Below are 19,231 nucleotides of genomic sequence, written 5' to 3'. Positions count from 1 at the left end.
CATTTTAGGAGGCCGAGGTGGGTGGATCACCTGAGGTTAGGAGTTCCGGACCAGCCTGGCCAACATGGTGAAGCCCCATCTCTACTAAAAATACAAAAATTAGTCGGGTGTGGTGGCAGGTGCCTGTAATCCCAGCTACTTGGGAGGCTGAGGCGGGACAATTCCTTGAACCCAGAAAGTGGAGGTTACAGTGAACTGAGATCATGCCACTGCACTCCAGTCTCAGTGACAGGATGAAACTTTATCTCAAAAAAACGAAAACAAACAAAAGCTTTATTCTATGTGGTGACTTCCTTTGGGTTCATCATTTGGCAGCTGCTTGAAAATCTTCATTTGATATCTAGTTTCTGCGTAGATTTAATCCAGAGGAGTTATTCTAGGACTTTTAGAAAGTGGTTCTATTTTACTTTTAATTTTAAATACAGTTTTGGATGGCATGACAAAAATTAGTGTAAATGTTTTTCTTTTTAAAGCACAGGGTATGAGATCATAAGGGATAGTGCTTTTTTTTTCTTTTTTTTTCTTTTAACATTAAGTAGTTTGGAATGATCTGTCCCTTAATCTGGGTAATATTTCTTTATGTGACCCATTTTTTTTTTTAAAAGAGAAAGGAATGTGCTTATTACAATGTATTAGTGAAATTAGTATTAACATTTTTATTTACAATAAAAAATGAAGCATTATTCGGCCGGGTGCGGTGGCTCACGCTTGTAATTCCAGCACTTTGGGAGGCTGAGGCGGGCAGATTGTGAGGTCAGGAGATCGAGACTATCCTGGCTAACATGGTGAAATCCCGTCTCTACTAAAAATACAAAAAATTAGCCAGGCGTGGTGGCAGGTGCCTGTAGTCCCAGCTACTTGGGAGGCTGAGGCGGGAGAATGGCGTGAACCTGGGAGGCAGAGCTTGCAGTGAGCCGAGATTGCGCCACTGCACTCCAGCCTGGGTGACAGAGCGAGACTCCGTCTCAAAAAAAAAAAAAAAAAAAACCTTATTTGTAATATACTGTTCAAATTATGTTGTATATGTAATTACTTCTGTGCTTATCTTCTGTACTTTTTTGGCAGTTAATCTAAAACAGAGTTTCTCAGCATTGGCACTGTTGACATTCTAGATAGGTTGTTCTTTATTTTTGGGGTCTGTTCCGTGCATCATGGGATTTTAACAGCATCTCTATTCTCTGACCCCAGATGCTAGTAGCACGAGTCACCTAGTTGTGACAACTAAACTGTCCCTAGACATTGCAACATGTCTCCTGGGGGGACATTGTCACCCTCAGTTGAGAACCATAGGTCTCAACCATGTTTAGCAAAAGGCAATAATGTAAAGATTTTATTTGGTGTTACTTTTCCAAATAATGTAAAACTCCAAGTGAAGGAATCATAGATAAATCTCTAAAGGATTACTTGAAAATTATTGTGTCAGGGGTGTAGAAGCCTATAATTTTCTAAATCTAATGCATGCATCAGATAGCATAGAAATATACTATCCATCAGATAGTACAGGAAACCTTAAGAAGAATAAGGCTTCTATCCAAGTATTTTCCGTAAACAATCTCTTATTTTTTTTAAGTTTTTCTAAGTCATTTCTGTAATGCTTGGTAATATTTGTTGGCTTACCAACATTGAACACGTATATTGACTTCCCAATACAGACACTGAGGATTTAACTACTAGCTTTCTGATAGGATTTACACTATGGTAGTGAGTATTCACACTACTTCGTTTTTCCCATTTCCTGTGGTGTTTATTGTTATATTATTACTATTTGCTATTCTCTTGGTTACCCTTTTGAGACCTGGACCGAAATCTTTATTACTTGTTATATTACTTTGTTCCTAGAGGTGTGTTCTTAAAGTCTCAAGTGGCAGCTATTATTGTGATTCTTGTTGCTAATAGTAGTAATGGTAACCTAATTATCTAAAAGTGAAGGAATGGTCCTTTATTGTAATATACATTCCCAGGAGTAACAGTATTGAATCAGAGTGCATACATATGCTGTCATACTGCTTTCCTGAAAGGTTATTAGAATAAATTTTATTGTGTTTGTTTTGAAAATAGTATTTTTTTCCTGTGTAAATAAAAGTCCTTATTGTTAAAACTTTAATTTTTTCATAGATCTAAGGAAGAAGGTAAAAGGGTAAAAATAATCTGAAATTCCACCATTCTGAAATAAGCACGTTGTTTCATACCTCTATGTATATCTATACGACTTAAATAATTTTACGTTAGTCACATTATGTGTTTACTGTTTTTATGTGCAAGTATCTTTATTTTTTCTTTCTCTGTTGTTTTTGGCTTATAATCATGACTTCTTTCTACCCTCTTCTCTCTTCACTCCCCAGCCCCCCAACTTTACCATCTCCTCAGGAAACCAGTAGGAAGAGTAATGTGGTGTATAGTCGTCCATTCTTGTTACTGGGCCTAAAATATTTCATAGCGTGTTGTATTAAAGTATAATATTATTGATGACATTTAATGAACTTGAAATTTGCTGTGATAATCTTGAAAAATTGAATATTTACCCCTTGTTAAGGGTCTTAGTGTTTTCTGTGAGGAAGCATTGCCTTGCCTTTATTGAAGCACAAGTTGAAGGACACAGGGCAATTTATTATGACAGTTTAGCAACTATGAGAAGAGTAGGTATCAGCATGTGTATTGTATTCAAATTAATTGTTCTGAAGATAGGGCATTGGTAATTTTGTTTACTTCTCTCTTTTGAAGGGTGTGTTAGTCCTTTTTGCGTTGCTGTAAAGGATTACCTGAGACTGAGTAATTTATAAGGAAAAGATAGTTATTTTGGCACACAGTTCTGCAGGCTCTTTGAGAAGCATATTGTCGTCATCTGCTTCTGGTGAAGACGTCAGAAAGCTTCCAGTCATGACAGAAGGTGAAGTGGCAGGTGTCATATGGCGAGAGGGAGCAAGAGGGAATGGAGCAAGAGAGAAATGAGGTGCCAAAGTCCTTAAACAACCAGATCCTGTGTGAACTAATAGAGAGAGAACTTATTCATCACCAAGGGGAGGGCACCAAGCCATTCATGAGGGATCTGCCCCCATGACCCAAACACTTCCACCAGGGCTCACCTCCAACAGTGGGGATCATGTTTCAACGTGAAATTCTGATGGGACACACATCCAAACCACTTCAAAGGGTGATTTGTTGCAATTACAAACAATGGAAAAATGAACATCTTTATATATATATATCCTTGTGTGGGTATACAAATGTATTTGAAAGGAATGCTTTCAGCTGCAAGCAAAAATATACCCAATGTGTTTTTAATCAAATAGAGGTTTTTCTCATAAAATGTCTGGAGGAATGAACTATTGTTACATGCTACAGCATGGATGAACCTTGAAAACATTACGCTAAGTGAAAGAAGCCAGACACAAAAAGGCACATACTGTATGATTTTATTTATATGAAATACCCAGAATAGGCAAATACATAGAAACAGAAAGTAGATTGGTGGTTATGAGAGTCTAAGCAGGGTGGGAGGAGTATAGGACATTGAATTTAATAAACACATTTGTTACTGGCTGTCTTAGTCTGTTTTGTGCTACTGTAACAGAATACCACAGGCTGGATAATATATAATGAACAGAAATTTATTTGGCGTATGATTCTGGAGGCTGGGAAGCCCAAGATCAAGGGGCTGGCATCTGGCAAGGGCCTTTGTGTTGTATCATCCCATGGTGGAAGGCAGAAGGGCAAGAGATGGCGAGAGTGAGAGAGCAAGAAGGGGCCAGACTTGCTTTTATAACAAACCTGCTCTCACCATAACTAACCCACTCCTGTGATAACATTAGTCAATTTATGAGGATAGAATCCTCATGACCTGATCACTTTTGAAGTCCCACCTCAACACTGTTGCATTGGGAATTAAGTTTCAAATACATGAACTTTGGGAAACACCATAGCACTAATGCAATCTTACTACTTTTTAAAATTAGACTTTATTTTTTAGAGCAATTTTAGGTTCACAGCAAAACTGGGTGAAAGGTAATGAGATTTTTCCGTATATCCCCTGGCTCCACACATGCATAGCCTTGGCCATTAACAGCATCCCCCACCAGAGTGGAAAATTTGTTATGGTTGATGACCCTGTGTTGAACATCATTATGACTTAGATTCCATAGTTTACATTAGTGTTCACTCTTGGTGTTGTACATTCCATGGGTTTGGAAAATTTTATAAGGACATGTATCTAACCTTATAGTATCATACAGAATAGTTTCACTGTCCTTAAAAGTCCTCTAAGTTCTGCGGGTTCATTCCTTCCACCCCTCAACCCCTGGCAACAACTGATGCTTTTAGTGTCTCCACAGTTTTGTTTTGCCTTTTCTGGAATATAGTTGGAATCATACAAATGTTGCCATTTCAAATTGGCTTCTTTCACCTAGCAGCAAGCATTTAAGTTTCCTCCATGACTTTTCATTGCTTTGACAGCTCTTTTAATTTTTAACTTTTATTTAGGTTCAGGGGCACATGTACAGGTTTGTTACTATGTTTCACAGGGGTTTGGTGTACAGATTATTTTGTCACCCAGATAAGAAACATAGTACCTGATTGGTAGTTTTTCCATCCTCTCCCTCCCATCTTCAAGTAGACCCTGATATCTCTTGTTCCCTATGTCCTTGTGTTCTCAGTATTTAGCCCCCTCTTATAAATGAGAACATGTGGTATTTGGTTTCCTGTTCCTGCGTTAGTTCAGTTAGGATAATGGTCTCCAGCTCCAGCTCCATCCATGTCGCTGCAAAGGACATGATCTCATTCATTTTTATGGCTGCATACTATTCCATGGTATGTACATACCACGTTTTCTTTATCCATTCTACTGTTGATAGTCATTTAGGTTGATTCCATGTCTTTGCTATTGTGAATAGTGCTCTGAAGAATATAATGTGTATATGTGTCTTTATGGTAGAATGATTTATATTCCTTTGGCTCTGTAGCCAATAATGGGATTGCTGGGTCAAATGGTAGTTCTGTTTTGTTTTGTTTTGCTTTGCTTTTTTTTTTTTTGAGACAGAGTCTTGCTTTGTCTCCCAGGCTGCAGTGCCATGGTATGATCTCTGCTCACTGCAACCTCCGCCTCCTAGGTTCAAGTGATTCTTGTACTTCAGCTTCCCTAGTAGCTGGGACCACAGGCTCCTGCCACCACGGCCAGCTAATTTTTGTATTTTTAGTAGAGACAGGGTTTCACCATGATCCCAGGTTGTTCTAGAACTCCTGACTTCAAGTGATCCACCCACCTTGGCCTCCCAAAGTGCTGGGATTACAGGCGTGAGTCACCATGCCCAGCCAGTATTTCTCTTTTAAATGGTTTGAGAAATTGCCACACTGCTTTCCACAGGGACTGAGCTAATTGACATTTCCACTAGCCAGTTTATAAGCATTACTTTTTCTTTGCAACCACACCAGCATCTGTTATTTTTGGACTTTTTAATAATAGCCACTCTGACTTGGTGTGAGGTGATATCTCATTGTGATTTTGATTTGCATTTCTCTAACGATTAATAATGCTGAGCATTTTTTCATATGCTTGTTGGCTGCATGTATGTCTTCTTTTCAAAAGTGTCTATTCCTGTCCTCTGCCCACTTATAGTGGGGTTGCTTTTATTAGACTTTTGTCAGATGCATAGTTTGCAAATATTTTCTCTTATTCTGTAGGTTGTCATTTACGGTTGATAGTTTCTTTAGTTGTACAGAAGCTGTTTAGTTTAATTAGATTCCCATTTGTCAATTTTTGTTTTTGTTGCAGTTGCTTTTAGTGTCTTTGTCATGAAGTCTTTGTCAGGGCCTATGTCCAGAATGGTATTTCCTAGGTTTTCTTCCAGAGTTCTATAGTTTTAGGTTTTACATTTAAGTCTTTACTCCATCTTGAGTTGATTTTGTATATAGTAAGGAAAGGGTCTCGTTTCAGTCTTCTGCATTTTTTTTTTTTTTAGTGTTGAATGATCTTCTACATTTTAGTTACCTGTTGAAGGATATCTTGATTCCTTCTAAGTTTTGGCAATTATGAAAAGAGCTGCTATAAACATTCCTGTGCAAGTTCTTGTGGGGATAGTTTTCAACTTTTTTGGGTAAATACCAAATCTAATGGGATTGCTGAATTACATATGGTAAGAGTATTTTTAGTTTTGTAAGAAACTGCCAAGTTATCTTCCAAAGTGGCTGTGCCATTTTGCATTCCCCCCAGCAGTTAATGAGAGTTCTTGTTGCCCCACATCCTCACCAGCATTTGGTGGTGTTCGTATTCTGGATTTTAGTCATTCTAATAGGTGTGTCATCACAGGTATCTCGTTGTTTTACTTTGTGTTGATGTGGAGCATCTTTTTATGTGCTTATTTGCCATCTGTGTATCTTCACTCATGAGGTCTTTGGCCATTTTTCAATAGGACTGTTTGTTTTCTTGTGGTTGAACTTTCAGAGTTCTTTATATATTTTGCATAGTAGTCCTTTATCAGAGGAGTGTTTTGCAAATATTTTCTCCCAGCCTGTGATTCTCTTTTCATTCCCTTGACAGTATCTGTTGCAGAGCACAAGTTTTAAGTTTTAATAAAGTCTAGCTTATCAATTCTTTCTTTCATGGATCATGCCTTTGGTGCTGTATCTAAAAAGCAGTCCCCAAACCCAAGGACATCTAGATTTTCTCCTTTGTTATCTTCTAGGAGTCTTACAGTTTTGTGTTTTGCATTTAGGTTTGTGATCATCATCCATTTTGAGTTAATTGTTGTGAAGTGTATAAGGTCTATGTCTAGATTCATTTTTATGCATGTGGATGTCTGGGTGTTTCAGCACCATTTGTTAAAAAGGTGATCCTTTCTTCATTATATAGCCTTTGCTCCTTTTGTCAAAGATCAGTTGATCGTATTTATGTGGGTATATATCTGGGCTGTCTTTTCTGTGGATCTATATTTGTCTGTGTTTTTCCATCAATATCATGCTGTCTTAATTATTGTAGCCTTATAATGTTTTGAAACTGGGTAGTGTCAGTCCTCTTCTTTTTAAAATGAATTTTGTTTATATGCATAATTGTATGTTTATAGTGGTATAGTGTGATGTTTCAGTGCGTGTATGTGTACATTGTATAATGATCAAAAAGGGGCAGTTAGCATGTCCGTTACCTCAAACTCTTATCATTTCTTTGTGGTGACCACTTTCAAGATACTCGTTTCTAGCTGTCTTGAAATATACAATACATTGTTATTAGCTATAGCCACCCTACTGTGTAATAGATGACTTTGTTTTTTTCCTTCAATATTGTGTTGACTGTTCTGGGTCTTTTGCTTCTCCATGTAAAATTTAGAATCAGTTTGTTGATATTTACAAAATAACTTGCTGGGATTGTAATTGTAATCGCACTGAATGTATAGATCAAGTTGGGAAGAACCGACATCTTGACAGTATTGAGTCTTCCTATACATGAACATGCAATCTCGCTCCACTAAGTAAGTTCTTTGATTTCTTTCAGAGTTTTGTAGCTTTCTCATACAGATTCTGTACATATTTTGATAGACTTATAGTTAAGTATTTTGCTTTAGTGGAATGCTAACGTAAATAGTGTTTTACATTTATGTACTTGTTTACATTAATTAATGAGACAGGGTCTCACTTTGTTGCCCAGGCTGGAGTGTAGTGGCATGATTATGGCATGATTTATCTTTGCATATTTGGCATCTTTGTTTTTTTGTTTTTGTTGTTGTTGTTGTTTGTTTGTTTTTTTAAAAGACAGGGTCTCTCTCTGTCATCCAGGCTGGAGTGCAGTGGCATGAGCAATAGCTGTGCACTGCAGCCTTGAACTCCTGAGCTTGAGTGATATCCTCCTGCCTAAGCTTCCTGAGTAGCTGGGACTACAGGTTCATGCCAGCTAATTTTTAAAAAATTATAAATTATTTTTGCAGAGACAGGGTCTCTCTAGGTTGCCCCGGGTGTTGTTAAGTGATCACTTTTGGTCTCAAGTGATTGTCCTGCTTCAGCCTCTTGAGCAGCTAGTATTATAGGTGTGAGCCACTGTTCCTGTTTTTTTTTTTTTTTTCTTAGGTATTTTGGTGCTGTGCTTTTTGGTACATGAAGATTCATGACTATTCTTTTCCCATTGTGGTTTACACCATTCTTCCTTAAGTGCCCTACTTTGTCTTACTTCACACTTTTGCCTTAAATTCAGCCTTGTCTGAGAGAAAAATAAATTGAATTAGGCACAGTCGTTCACGCCTGTAATCTCAGCTACATGGCAAATGGAAGTGGAGTTCAAGGCTGCAGTAAACTATGATTGTGCCCCTGCGCTTCAGCCTAGGTGACAGAGCAAAACCCTGTCTCTTAAAAAAAAAATTTCAACCCATCTTTCTTTTTTGTTAGCATCAGTCTGGTATGTCTCTGTTTATTTTGTGGTTTTCAACCCTTCTGAGTCACTTTGTTTTAAGATATGTATCATTCTATCAGTGTTTTCTTTTAATAGTTTTTCCCGTTTACTATTATTGATTTAAATATGTCTCATCTTTATTACATTATTATCTTCATAACTATTTTTGTCTTCCTGTCTTTTACTACATAGTCTGGATTTTTCTATTTTATTTTTCTTGCTGTTAGGGTAATTTGAAAGAAGTGTATTTTTAATTTTAATTATTTTAGTGGGTAGCTTCTTATTTATTTATTTCTTTGGAGATGGAATCTTGCTCCATTGCCCAGGCTGCATTATCTGTGACCTCTCTGCTGTGGAATATAAGATTATTGGCTCAAAAATAGTTCACTTGCTTTCTCTCTCAGGATTTTGTTATTTTTAATTTTTTATTGATACATATTAGATGTATATATTCTTGGGGTACACATGATAATTTGATACATTCAAGTAATCAGGGCAATTGGTATATCCATCATGGATTTTGTTAGAAATGTGTTGGTGATAGCAGTCCTTGAACCCACTTTGTACTCATCACTCTTTTATGATACTTATTCTTCACCTGAAATTTGTTGAAGCCGATAGGCCTTAAATGAAAAGCTGGGTGGTACAATTTGATTATAATGCACCAGTCTGAATTTAGATTCAGGTGTGATATCTCGAATTTAAGAATATTAGTTTTTTAACAATGTATATTAAAGGTACTATTCAGTTACTTATGACTGTGTCACCTCTCAAGTGCCTAGCCATTCTTGATCAGCAGCATCAGGACTAAAGCCATGCCGCCTCCCTCTTCCAGGGCTGCATTGCCGTCTTTCTGGGCTAGCTAGCACAGTAGGACATGCACCCCAGTGGGTATTTTGCTGTGAGCTCTGAAACAGGGCATGGCTGTTCCTTCCCTGACCAAGAGCAAAGCTCAGTTTGTTCACAGTACCACAAGATGCCAGAATAGAGCCCATCTTTTTTTTTTTTTTTTTTTTTCATTCTGGTGTACTTCACTTTTAGTGGTGAGAAGCTGGACTGGTTTTTTCTTTTTTTTTTGGTTAGGAATTTCCTTTCGTCCTGGGCATAGGGAGAATAGGCATCATTATAGCTTTCTTTTATTTCACTCATCCCTCTGACTGTCTCTGGAAGAGACAACTTTAGAGTAGAACCTACTCCTCGTCCTACTTTTGAAACTAGAAACACAGTCTAATCAGTTCTGTGATTTTTGTTTTGGTCTGTTATAGTTGTATTCTTATTTTCATAGTGTGTAGCTGTTTTTTTTTTTGTGAGACAGAGCCTTACTCTGTCACCCAGGCTGGAGTGCAGTGGCGCGATCTTGGGTCCCTGCAGCCTGCTTCTCCCAGGTTCAAGCGATTCTCCTGCCTCAGCCTCCTGAGTAGCTGGGATTACAGGCACGTACCACCATCCCGGCTAATTTTTGTATTTTTTGTAGAGACGGGGTTTCTCCATGTTGGCCAGGCTGGTCTTGTACTTTTGACCTCAGGTGATCCACCTCGGCCTCCCAAAGTACTGGGATTACCAGTGTGAGCCACTATGCCTGGCCCTAGTGTATGACTTTTATTTCGATGATAATACTTACATTTGTTTTTAAATTATTAGCCTTACTTCTACTCTGAAATGTATTATTTTCCATTACTCTTATCCAGTGCATTTTGGTTACTTGATTTCGTTTTCTCAATTTTCATGCTTTCTCATCTACCACTTGTGCACTAAATCCCTGGATCTTTTCTTTTCTTTTTTTTTTTTTGAGACAGAGTCTCGCTCTGTCACCCAGGCTGGAGGGCAGTGGCCCCATCTTGGCTCACAGCATCCTCCATCTCCCAGGTTCAAGCTATTCTTGTGCCTCAGCCTCCTGAGTAGCTGGGATTACAGGCGTGCGCCACCACACCTGACTAATTTTTGTGTTTCCGGGTTTCGCCATGTTGGCCAGGCTGGTGTTGAACTCCTGACCTCAAGTGATCCAACTGCCTTGGCCTCCCAAAGTACTGGGATTACAGACGGGAGCCACTGCACCCAGCCTTCCCTGGATTTTATGAAACAATTGTGTTTCACCTTTAAACGTAATTTTTTAAAAATTCAGAAACATCCTTTGATCAAAACCTTCTATTCTTGCAGCTTCCTTGGTCAAGTGCTTTTGTTGCAGCTACTTCTTTACCATGAACATTAGCTGATTGAGGTCTTCGCTTCCCCTGTCCATCAGCCTACTCTTAGTTTCAGTTTTCTCCTAATCTACTTTAGTATCATGGCCAGTCATTTCACCCACTGTTGCTAATACCCTAAACCAGTGCTCTCACACTGTGGTCAGGGGCTTCCTTGGGATTGATGTTGAAATCCTGGGAGTATTTGATGTTACCTATGAAGAGCTTGTGGAATAAGAATAGATGGGTGCTCATCCCAGAAATTATAGAGAAGATTGTTTAAAGGCTGGCAGGAGAAGGGAAGCTTGTGAGGGAGACTGGGAGAACAACAGAGAGGGAGGAAGACTGCTGACAGAAGTTGCTGCATAGAGCTCAGCAAAAATCACGAAGTGTAATTTTCTTGTTAGGTTTACTGACCACTTTGAGTTGGTCGATGCGTGTGAGGTTTGATGAGTGACTGGAAGAAGGAGTGAGTGGTGAAAAGGTAGAAGTCTGCAAGCACAGGCTATTATTTTGAAGTGCTTAACTGGAAAGGGGAGGAGAGAGGCTAGGATATCTATTAGAATCATCAAGCTTCTAATATTTCTTGGGGACTCTACCTGCTTCTGCCTCAGCATCTAGGAATCCGGCTCTCATGTTTTACAGCACCACCAGGCTGCCAGCACTGCTGAGGGTTTTAGCTTGGACTTACCTGGAACTTTAAAGGCCATTTAATCTTACCTTGCCTCTCATTTCTATTATATTTGCTCCATTTATTCTCCCGTATGATTTACATACTCCTTCTGGAATAGGAATTAAAAGAAATTGAAAACTGTGTAAGCAAAAACTCAGTTGTATGTCAAAAACCCAATTCCCCTTGAGGAACAGAAAGGGCTGGAGTTCTTTAAAATTAACTGCCTGTTTTTCTTTCTGAGGCTAGTGAGCCTTATCTCTTCCTTTCCCAGGCATTGTAAAGACATTGTTTCTCTAGCTGTGCAGCTGCAAGATCACTAAACAGATAATCTCGAGTCGTAAAACATGCTGTTCCTTAAAAAGTAAAAAATAATATAACGCACATCTTAATTAAATAACTGTCTTTGTTTCTCGCTTCTATAATACGCTTCCCCCTGTACAAATCTCCCCCCGCCCCACAAAATGCTTAAAAGGTAGCTTGACTGTTTGTTCGGGGCTCAGTCCTTTAGATGTTAATTTGAGTGGGTTGAGGCACCTAAATAATTAAATAATTCCTCCTCAACCCCATCGGTCTCTCTGATTCCTTAATTATCCTGCAACACTTCTCCCCTCACTCTCTGTATGTATCTGATTTGATGAACTTGCTTCTGTTGCACTGAGGAAATGGACGCCATCAAAAAATGTAGTCATGTCTTTCTGCTTTCACTACACGTAACTACCTGCAACTGAACTCAAATATTGTCTCCTCCTTTTTATTATGGATACATTTTATATCACTCCCACAACTTGACCACATAACTTCAGCAATTATTTCTTTTTTCTCTTGCATCAGTAATTTTTCTCTCTACTGGATTATTCATATAATCATTTGTAATGCTTTTCATTTAAAAAAAAAAAACACTTCACAATCCCTTCACATTTTCTTTGCTCCTCTTTATAATCAAACTCCTAGAAAGTTCTGTGTACTTGCATTTCTGTTTCCAACTATTCTTCTTTCTTAATCTACTTCAGGGTTTTACCTCCACTACTCCATCAAGGCAACTCTTGTCAAGGTCACCAGTGACCTCCATGGTGCTAAATCCAGCTGTTAATTCCCAGTCCTCATCTTTCTGGGCCTGTCAGCAGCATTTGACACTGTTGATAATTCCATTTTCCTAAATAAACTTTCTTCATGTGGCTTTCAAGACATCTAGTCTCTTGGTTTGCCTCCTCCCTTGCTGGCTGCTGCTTCTCAGTCAGCTTCTGTGAATCCTTCTGCCAAGCTGATTTCTAAATATTTGAGACCTCTAGGTCTCTATTCTCAGACTTCTCTTCTCTGGCTATACTTACTCCCTGAGATGGAAATCTCAGCTAGTCTCAGGACTTTAAATATCATCTGCTGATGATTCTAAGGTTTTAAAAAATTTACGGCCTGGCCCTTTCTTCTGAATGGTACAGATTTTTATCCAACTGCCCATCCAGCCTCTTGACCTGAGTGAATTATATGTATGTCAGATTCAACAGTGTAAGCTATACTTATTTCTCCCTCAAAACCACTCCTCTTCTAATCTTTCCTGAGTCCTGAAATGGCAACTCTGTCTTTCCAGTTTCTCAGGCAAAGAACCTTATATTTATTCTAGCAAATCTTATCATGTCTGCTTTCAAAACATACCCAGAGCTCCATCTCTTCTGAGCACCTCCTTGCACAGGTCCGAGTGGCTGCTCTCGGCTTCCTGCAGTTCTTTGTTGCCTGCTCTTTTTGCCTCTGTCCTGGCCCTTTTCCAGTTTGTTTTCTTTTTTTTTGAGACGGAGTCTTGCTCAGTCGCCCAGGCTGGAGTGCAGTGGCACAATCTCGGCTCGCTGCAACCTCCGCCTCCCGGGTTCACGCCGTTCTCCTGCCTCAGCCTCCCAAGTAGCTAGGACTACAGACGCCCTCCATGATGCCCGGCTAATTTTTTTTTTTTTTTTGTATTTTTAGTAGAGACGGGGTTTCACCGTGTTAGTCAGGATGGTCTCGATCTCCTGACCTCGTGATCCACCCGCCTCGGCCTCCCAAAGTGCTGGGATTACAGGAGTGAGCCACCGCGCCCGGCCTCCAGTTTATTTTCTGCATAGCACTTACAGTGAACCTTTTGCACCGTGTCAGATCCTATCACCCTCTACTCAGAATCTTACAATGGAATTCTGTCTCACTCAGAGTAAAAACTGACACTCAATACCTGAGTCTTGCATGACCCGAATAGTGGGCTCCCATTATTCTCTGATCTTGTCTCTTACTTCTGCCCCCTCATTGTTTGAGCACACCAGGGCCATTATTGCCTCTTGACCCTTGGCACTACTGTTCTCTCTGCCTCAAATCCTCCCCCCTTCCTCTAGATTTCTGCATGTCTTGACCCCTCTTGTCCCACAACTCTTTCCTCAAATGTCACCTTATTAGTGAGACATGCCCCCACCCCCGCTGGCACTTCCTGTTCCTCTAACATTGCATAATTATCACCTGACACACTTTATATGTATTTCTTGTCTTTTTCTCCCAGTGTACTGTAAGCTCCATGAGGGATATAACTTTGTTCACTGCTATGTCCCAGTTCCTAGAAGAGTGCCTGGTATATAGCAAGCCCACAGGAAAAATTGTTTTTATTTGAATGAATAAAATGTGAATGAATTTAAATCAGCCTCTGTCCTAAATATTAATTCCCTTGGTCATCTAATCTCTCTGACTTTAACCTCATAATTCACTGTGTTTCTGTCTTCTTTCCATTGCTCTTTTAGCCTTACTCAGACTTCCATTCCATTGTAAACAATTTCCCCCTTATTCTCAACTTCTTAGAAGACCCCCTCCATTTACATTTCTTCACCAAGAACTGGTTTTCCTCTTTGGCCCATCTTCTACACTCCAAATAGTTTTGGAAGAAGGTAGCGATGCTGTTGATACTTTCTTGTCTAGCCAGTGTTCCCAACAGGTACATGGCTTCCAGCGGCAGGGGATCTTTGATGCCCTTTGGTCCTTTCGGTTGCTGTCAGTATTGTCTTCTGTTCCTCTCCCTTGTGTATTGGGAGAGCTTTGGCACACAGCTAGTAGTCTTCTTCATTCTCCGTTTGTCATTCCTACATGATGATGTGCAGGGAATGTCCACTATCCTGGTCCAAAGTTGTTCTCAGTCATATGGCCACCAGTACTTCTTCAGAAATACACACAAGGGATATTCTCTAGACTTCATCATCACTCAGTGTGGTTTCATTTGAGAGTCTTCAATCTTTTTTTTCCATGTTCCACAACAAGCTGTGGCAAACCTTTATTTCTAGCACACTTGGTCTTTGACTGTTGACCCATCCTTTTTTGTCAGTCTGGCATTTCCCAGATCTGATAGAAATTCAGTTGAAATTAAACAGTTAACCTGATTAAAAAATGGGCGGCCGGGTGCAGTGGCTCACGCCTGTAATCCCAGCACTTTAGGAGGCTGACACAGGTGGATCACCTGTGGTCAGGAATTCGAGACCATCCTAACCAACATGGTGAAACCCCGTCTCTACTAAAAATACAAAATTAGCCAGGCTTGGTGGTGTGAGCCTGTAATCCCAGCCACTTGGGAGGCTGAGGCAGAAGAATCACTTGAACCTGGGAGGTGGAGGTTGCAGTGAGCCAATATCGCGCCATTGCACTCCAGCCTGAACAACAAGAGTGAAACTCCGTCAAAAAAAAAAAAAGCAAAGGACTAGAATAGATATTTCTCAAAAGAAGACATACAGATGGCCACCAGGTATATGAAAATGTGTTCAACATCACTAATCATCAGGGACATACAAATCAAAACCACCATGACCTATCACCTCACATCTGTTAGAGTGGCTGTAATCAAAAACACAAAAGATAACAAGGGTCGACGAAGATGTGGCGAGAAGGGAACCCTTGTACATTGTTGGTGGGAATGTAAATTAGTGTGGCCATTATAAAAAACAGTGTGGAGGTTCCTCAAAAAATAAAAAATAGGGCCGGGCGCGGTGGCTCACGCTTGTAATCCCAGCACTTTGGGAGGCCGAGGCGGGCGGATCACGAGGTCAGGAGATCGAGACCACGGTGAAACCCCGTCTCTACTAAAAATACAAAAAAATTAGCCGGGCGTGGTGGCGGGCGCCTGTAGTCCCAGCTACTCGGAGAGGCTGAGGCAGGAGAATGGCGGGAACCCAGGAGGCGGAGCTTGCAGTGAGCTGAGATTGCATCACTGCACTCCAGCCTGGGCGACAGAGCAAGACTCCATCTCAAAAAAAAAAAAAAATAAAATAAAATAAAAAATAGAGCTGCCATATGACCCAGCAGTACTTCTGCTGGGTATATATCCAAAAGAAATGAAATCAAGATGTTGAAGAGATACCTGCCCTCTCATGTTCATGACGGCACTGTTCACAATAGTGAAGTTGTTGAATCAACCTAAGTGTCTGCCAGCAGATGAGTGGATCAAGAAAATGTAGTGTATATATACAAGGGAATACTATTCAGCTGTAAAAAAGAATCTTGTCATTTGCAGCAACATGGATGAACCTGGAAGACATTATGTTAAGTAAAATAAGCCAGACACAGAAAGACAAATACTTCATGATCTCACTTAGATGTGAAATTTAAACATGTTGAACTTTTGGAAATAGTGAGTAGAATGATGGTTGCCAGGGACTGGGGTGGGGGCTTGGAGAGATGTTGGTCAAAGGGTGCAAAATTTCAGTTAGGTAGGAGGAATAAGTTCGAAATCTATTGTATAACATGAAGACTATAATAAATAACAATGTATTATATTTTGAAAATCACTAAGTAGATTTTAAGTGTTCTCATCACAAAAAATTATAAATATTTGAGGTAATGAGTATGCTAATTAGCTTGATTGAGCCATTCCACAATGTACCTTATTTTAAAACATTTTGTACACAGTAAATGTGTATAACTTCTATTTGTCAATTAAAAAAGCAAAATTAGGCCAGTTGCAGTGGCCCATGCCTGTAATCCCAGCACTTTGGGAGGCTCAAGCGGGCAGATCACTTGAGGTCAGGAGTTTGAGACCAGCCTGGCCAACATGGTAAAACCCCGTCTTTGTCAAAAAATACAAGAATTAGCCAGGCATGGTGTTGCCTACCTGTATTCCCAGCTACTCGGCAGGCTGAGATGGGAGAATCGCTTGAATCTGGGAGGCGGAGGTTGCAATGAACCAATATTGTGCCACTGTACTCCTGCCTGAGCAACAGAGTGAGATCCTGTCTCAGAGAAAAAAAAAAAGCAAAATTAAAAATATGGAATTCAATGATATCTTAAGTCTCTTCTTCAACTGCCTTTTGTTTTGATATGGGGTATATTTATTGAATAATTATTTCCCACCCACATTGATTTGTGATTCCATTTGTATGTTAAATTTTTATATAGTGGAAAATATTTAATGTATCTGTCAATTTTTGGTGCCAGCACATTCTTTAAATGAATCGAAGCTTTTGATAATGTTTTAATATTTGGTAGTGTTGGTAGTTTCTAATTGACTTTATTTTTCAGAGTTGTCAGTTGTGATGGTCTGGTTCTTCACATTTCCACATGATTTTGAAAAACATTTGATCAAGTTACGGAATGAAAAGTCTCCATTGGGCTTTTTTTTTTTTTTTTTAAATGGTATTAAATGGGGCTAATTGACTGGTTCATATAAATTAATATTTTATTAAACCTTTTTTTTTTTTTTTTGAGATGGAGTCTCACTCTTGTTGCCCAGCATAGAGTGCAATGGTGTGATCTTGGTTCATTGCAACCTCTGCCTCCCGGGTTCAAGTGATTTTCCTGCCTCAGCATCTCGAGTAGCTGGGATTGCAGGTGCCCGCCACCATACCCTGCTAATTTTTTTTTTTTTTGTATTTTTTAATACAAAATAGTATCGTTTCACCATGTTGGCCAGGCTGGTCTCAAACTCCTGACCTCAGATGATCCGCCCGCCTTGGCCTCCCAAGGTGCTGGGGTTACAGGTGTGAGCCACCACGCCCAGCCTATTTTTTATTAAAACTTTAATGAGTAAAATGTCAACATTTTAACTTTTTAGTAGTTTAAATCCTTTTTTCCTATAAATATCACAGATATATCTTCTAGTATTTAAAAAAGATATGCAAGAAAGTAAATGATCTGTTAACTTTGTTTTGTTTCAGATATGTTTCCTTCTTTTTGCCATTCTCTACGTTGTTTCCTACTTCATCATCACAAGATACAAGAGAAAATCAGGCAAGTGGAAACATTTCAATTAAAACCTTTGTCAGAATGCCACATGGTCTAGGCATGGTATATGAGGTATATTAGTACACTTCAGTGTCATAGTGTATTGAATATGCCAGTGATTGAAGTAAGCAGTTGTCTGGTACCAACAGACCTAAAAATAACCTCCAGGGAATCTGACTACTCTTAGAGTCATCCTCTTAGACCAGAGTCCTTGTTTATCACAATTCTTATGTCCAGCTAAGAATAGTGCTAGGCTATTTAGTATCTGGGAAATTCCCGAGTTTATAAGGATATTTGGTTCCTTGTGAGCGGCTCTGAATTTGAATGTTTTACTTATCCACACCCGATACCTTTTCTGGCTACTAGAGCATGTAGTAGAAATTTAGAGTCTCCATAATACTATTTAGTATCCAATTACTAGCATCTTGTATTATCTTTTTATTCTTTCACATATATCCTTATCCAGCCAGAGGGACTATCATATCTTTACTCTTTTTAATGAACTTTGTGCTCATTAATTCAGATTTTTTAGGTCAGGGTTTTATAAGTACCTAAGCAATTACCTTACTATTTTTTGTTAAATCTCAGCTGTTTTCTGAAAATCACAGGATTATCTCCTCGTGATGTTGGGCTAATAGTAGGTGCTGTATGAATACTTAATGATTTCTTAATATTATGCTATCAGTTTAAACTTGTGGGACTTTTGAGAGAAATAGGTTATAGTGCCTGCTCTAGTGTATTACTTTAGTACTGTTACTTGGCTCTGTGACTGCACTTGAAGTACTCCATGGATTCTATAACCTCTAAAAATTTTGAAGATACAGATTCAAAATAGTATTGTAGCTATTTAAAAAAATTCATTGGCATGGTTTCATGAACTGTAGACACGGACGGAGAGAGAAAGAATGAATGTATATAAATGCATCATTATAAGTGAAATTAGAGGTTGGTGAGTGGGCAAATTGGAGATTTATTAGATCATTTTTAGAGTAATGCAGGAGTGGTGGAAGAGTGATGAGGACCCTGGACCTAGTTGGTAGTATGCTGGGAATAGAAGTGAAATGAATATGGAGATTTTAACACATTCTCTAAGACTTGATTTTTTTTTTTTTTTTTTGAGATGGAGTCTCACTCTGTCACCTAGGCTAGAGTGCAGTGGTGCGATCTCGGCTCACTGCAACCTCCACCTTCCGGGTGCAAGTGATTCTCCTGCCTCAGCCTCCCTAGTAGCTGGGATTACAGGCGTGCACTACCATGCCCAGCTAATTTTTATATTTTTAGTAGAGGCAGGGCTTCACTATGTTGTCCAGGCTGGTCTCGAACTCCTGACCTCAGATGATCTGCCCGCCTCGGCTTCCCAAAGTGCTGGGATTATAGGTGTGAGCCACTGCGCCTGGCCAAGACTTGATTAATTGGATGTGAGCACAACAGTATATAAAAATTAATTGTAACTATGTTCTTTTGTGGTCCCTTTGGTTGTAAAAGTTCTTTTGGGAATCTTGGAATTAAGAATGGAGGTGGACTATCAGAATGGCCCAAATACACCCTTGATACTGAAGCAGATGGGTGCTCAGAATTCCAGAGACCTGAGCAGAGAGTCTTGGAGGACATTAGGCATTTAAGAAGGAGGCGCCAGGAGGGTTTGTGGTATTCTTTTTTTTGTTGTTGTTTTGAGACAAGTCTCGCTCTGTTGCCAGGCTGGAGTGCAGTGGCGTGATCTCGGCTCACTGCAACCTCTGCCTCCTGGGTTCAGGTGATTCTCCTGCCTCAGCCTCCTGAGTAGCTGGGATTACAGGCGCCCGC

General features: G+C 39.5%; 1 protein-coding gene across 7 annotated transcripts in view; it reads left to right on the top strand.

Moving 5' to 3' along the window:
- LMBR1 (limb development membrane protein 1) overlaps positions 1–19,231 on the top strand; it is a 210,272-nt gene that overhangs the window by 40,181 nt on the left and 150,860 nt on the right. For all 7 annotated transcript variants that reach the window (XM_055269781.2, XM_055269778.2, XM_055269782.2 and 4 more), the window contains exon 2: positions 17,362–17,434. In XM_055269781.2, the coding sequence (XP_055125756.1) occupies positions 17,362–17,434 (73 nt within the window). The remainder of the gene's footprint in view (positions 1–17,361; positions 17,435–19,231) is intronic.

The sequence above is a fragment of the Symphalangus syndactylus genome, chromosome 6, assembly GCF_028878055.3.
Source record: "Symphalangus syndactylus isolate Jambi chromosome 6, NHGRI_mSymSyn1-v2.1_pri, whole genome shotgun sequence".
Taxonomy (NCBI): Eukaryota; Metazoa; Chordata; class Mammalia; order Primates; family Hylobatidae; genus Symphalangus; species Symphalangus syndactylus.
This window is presented reverse-complemented; position numbering and strand designations above follow the sequence as displayed.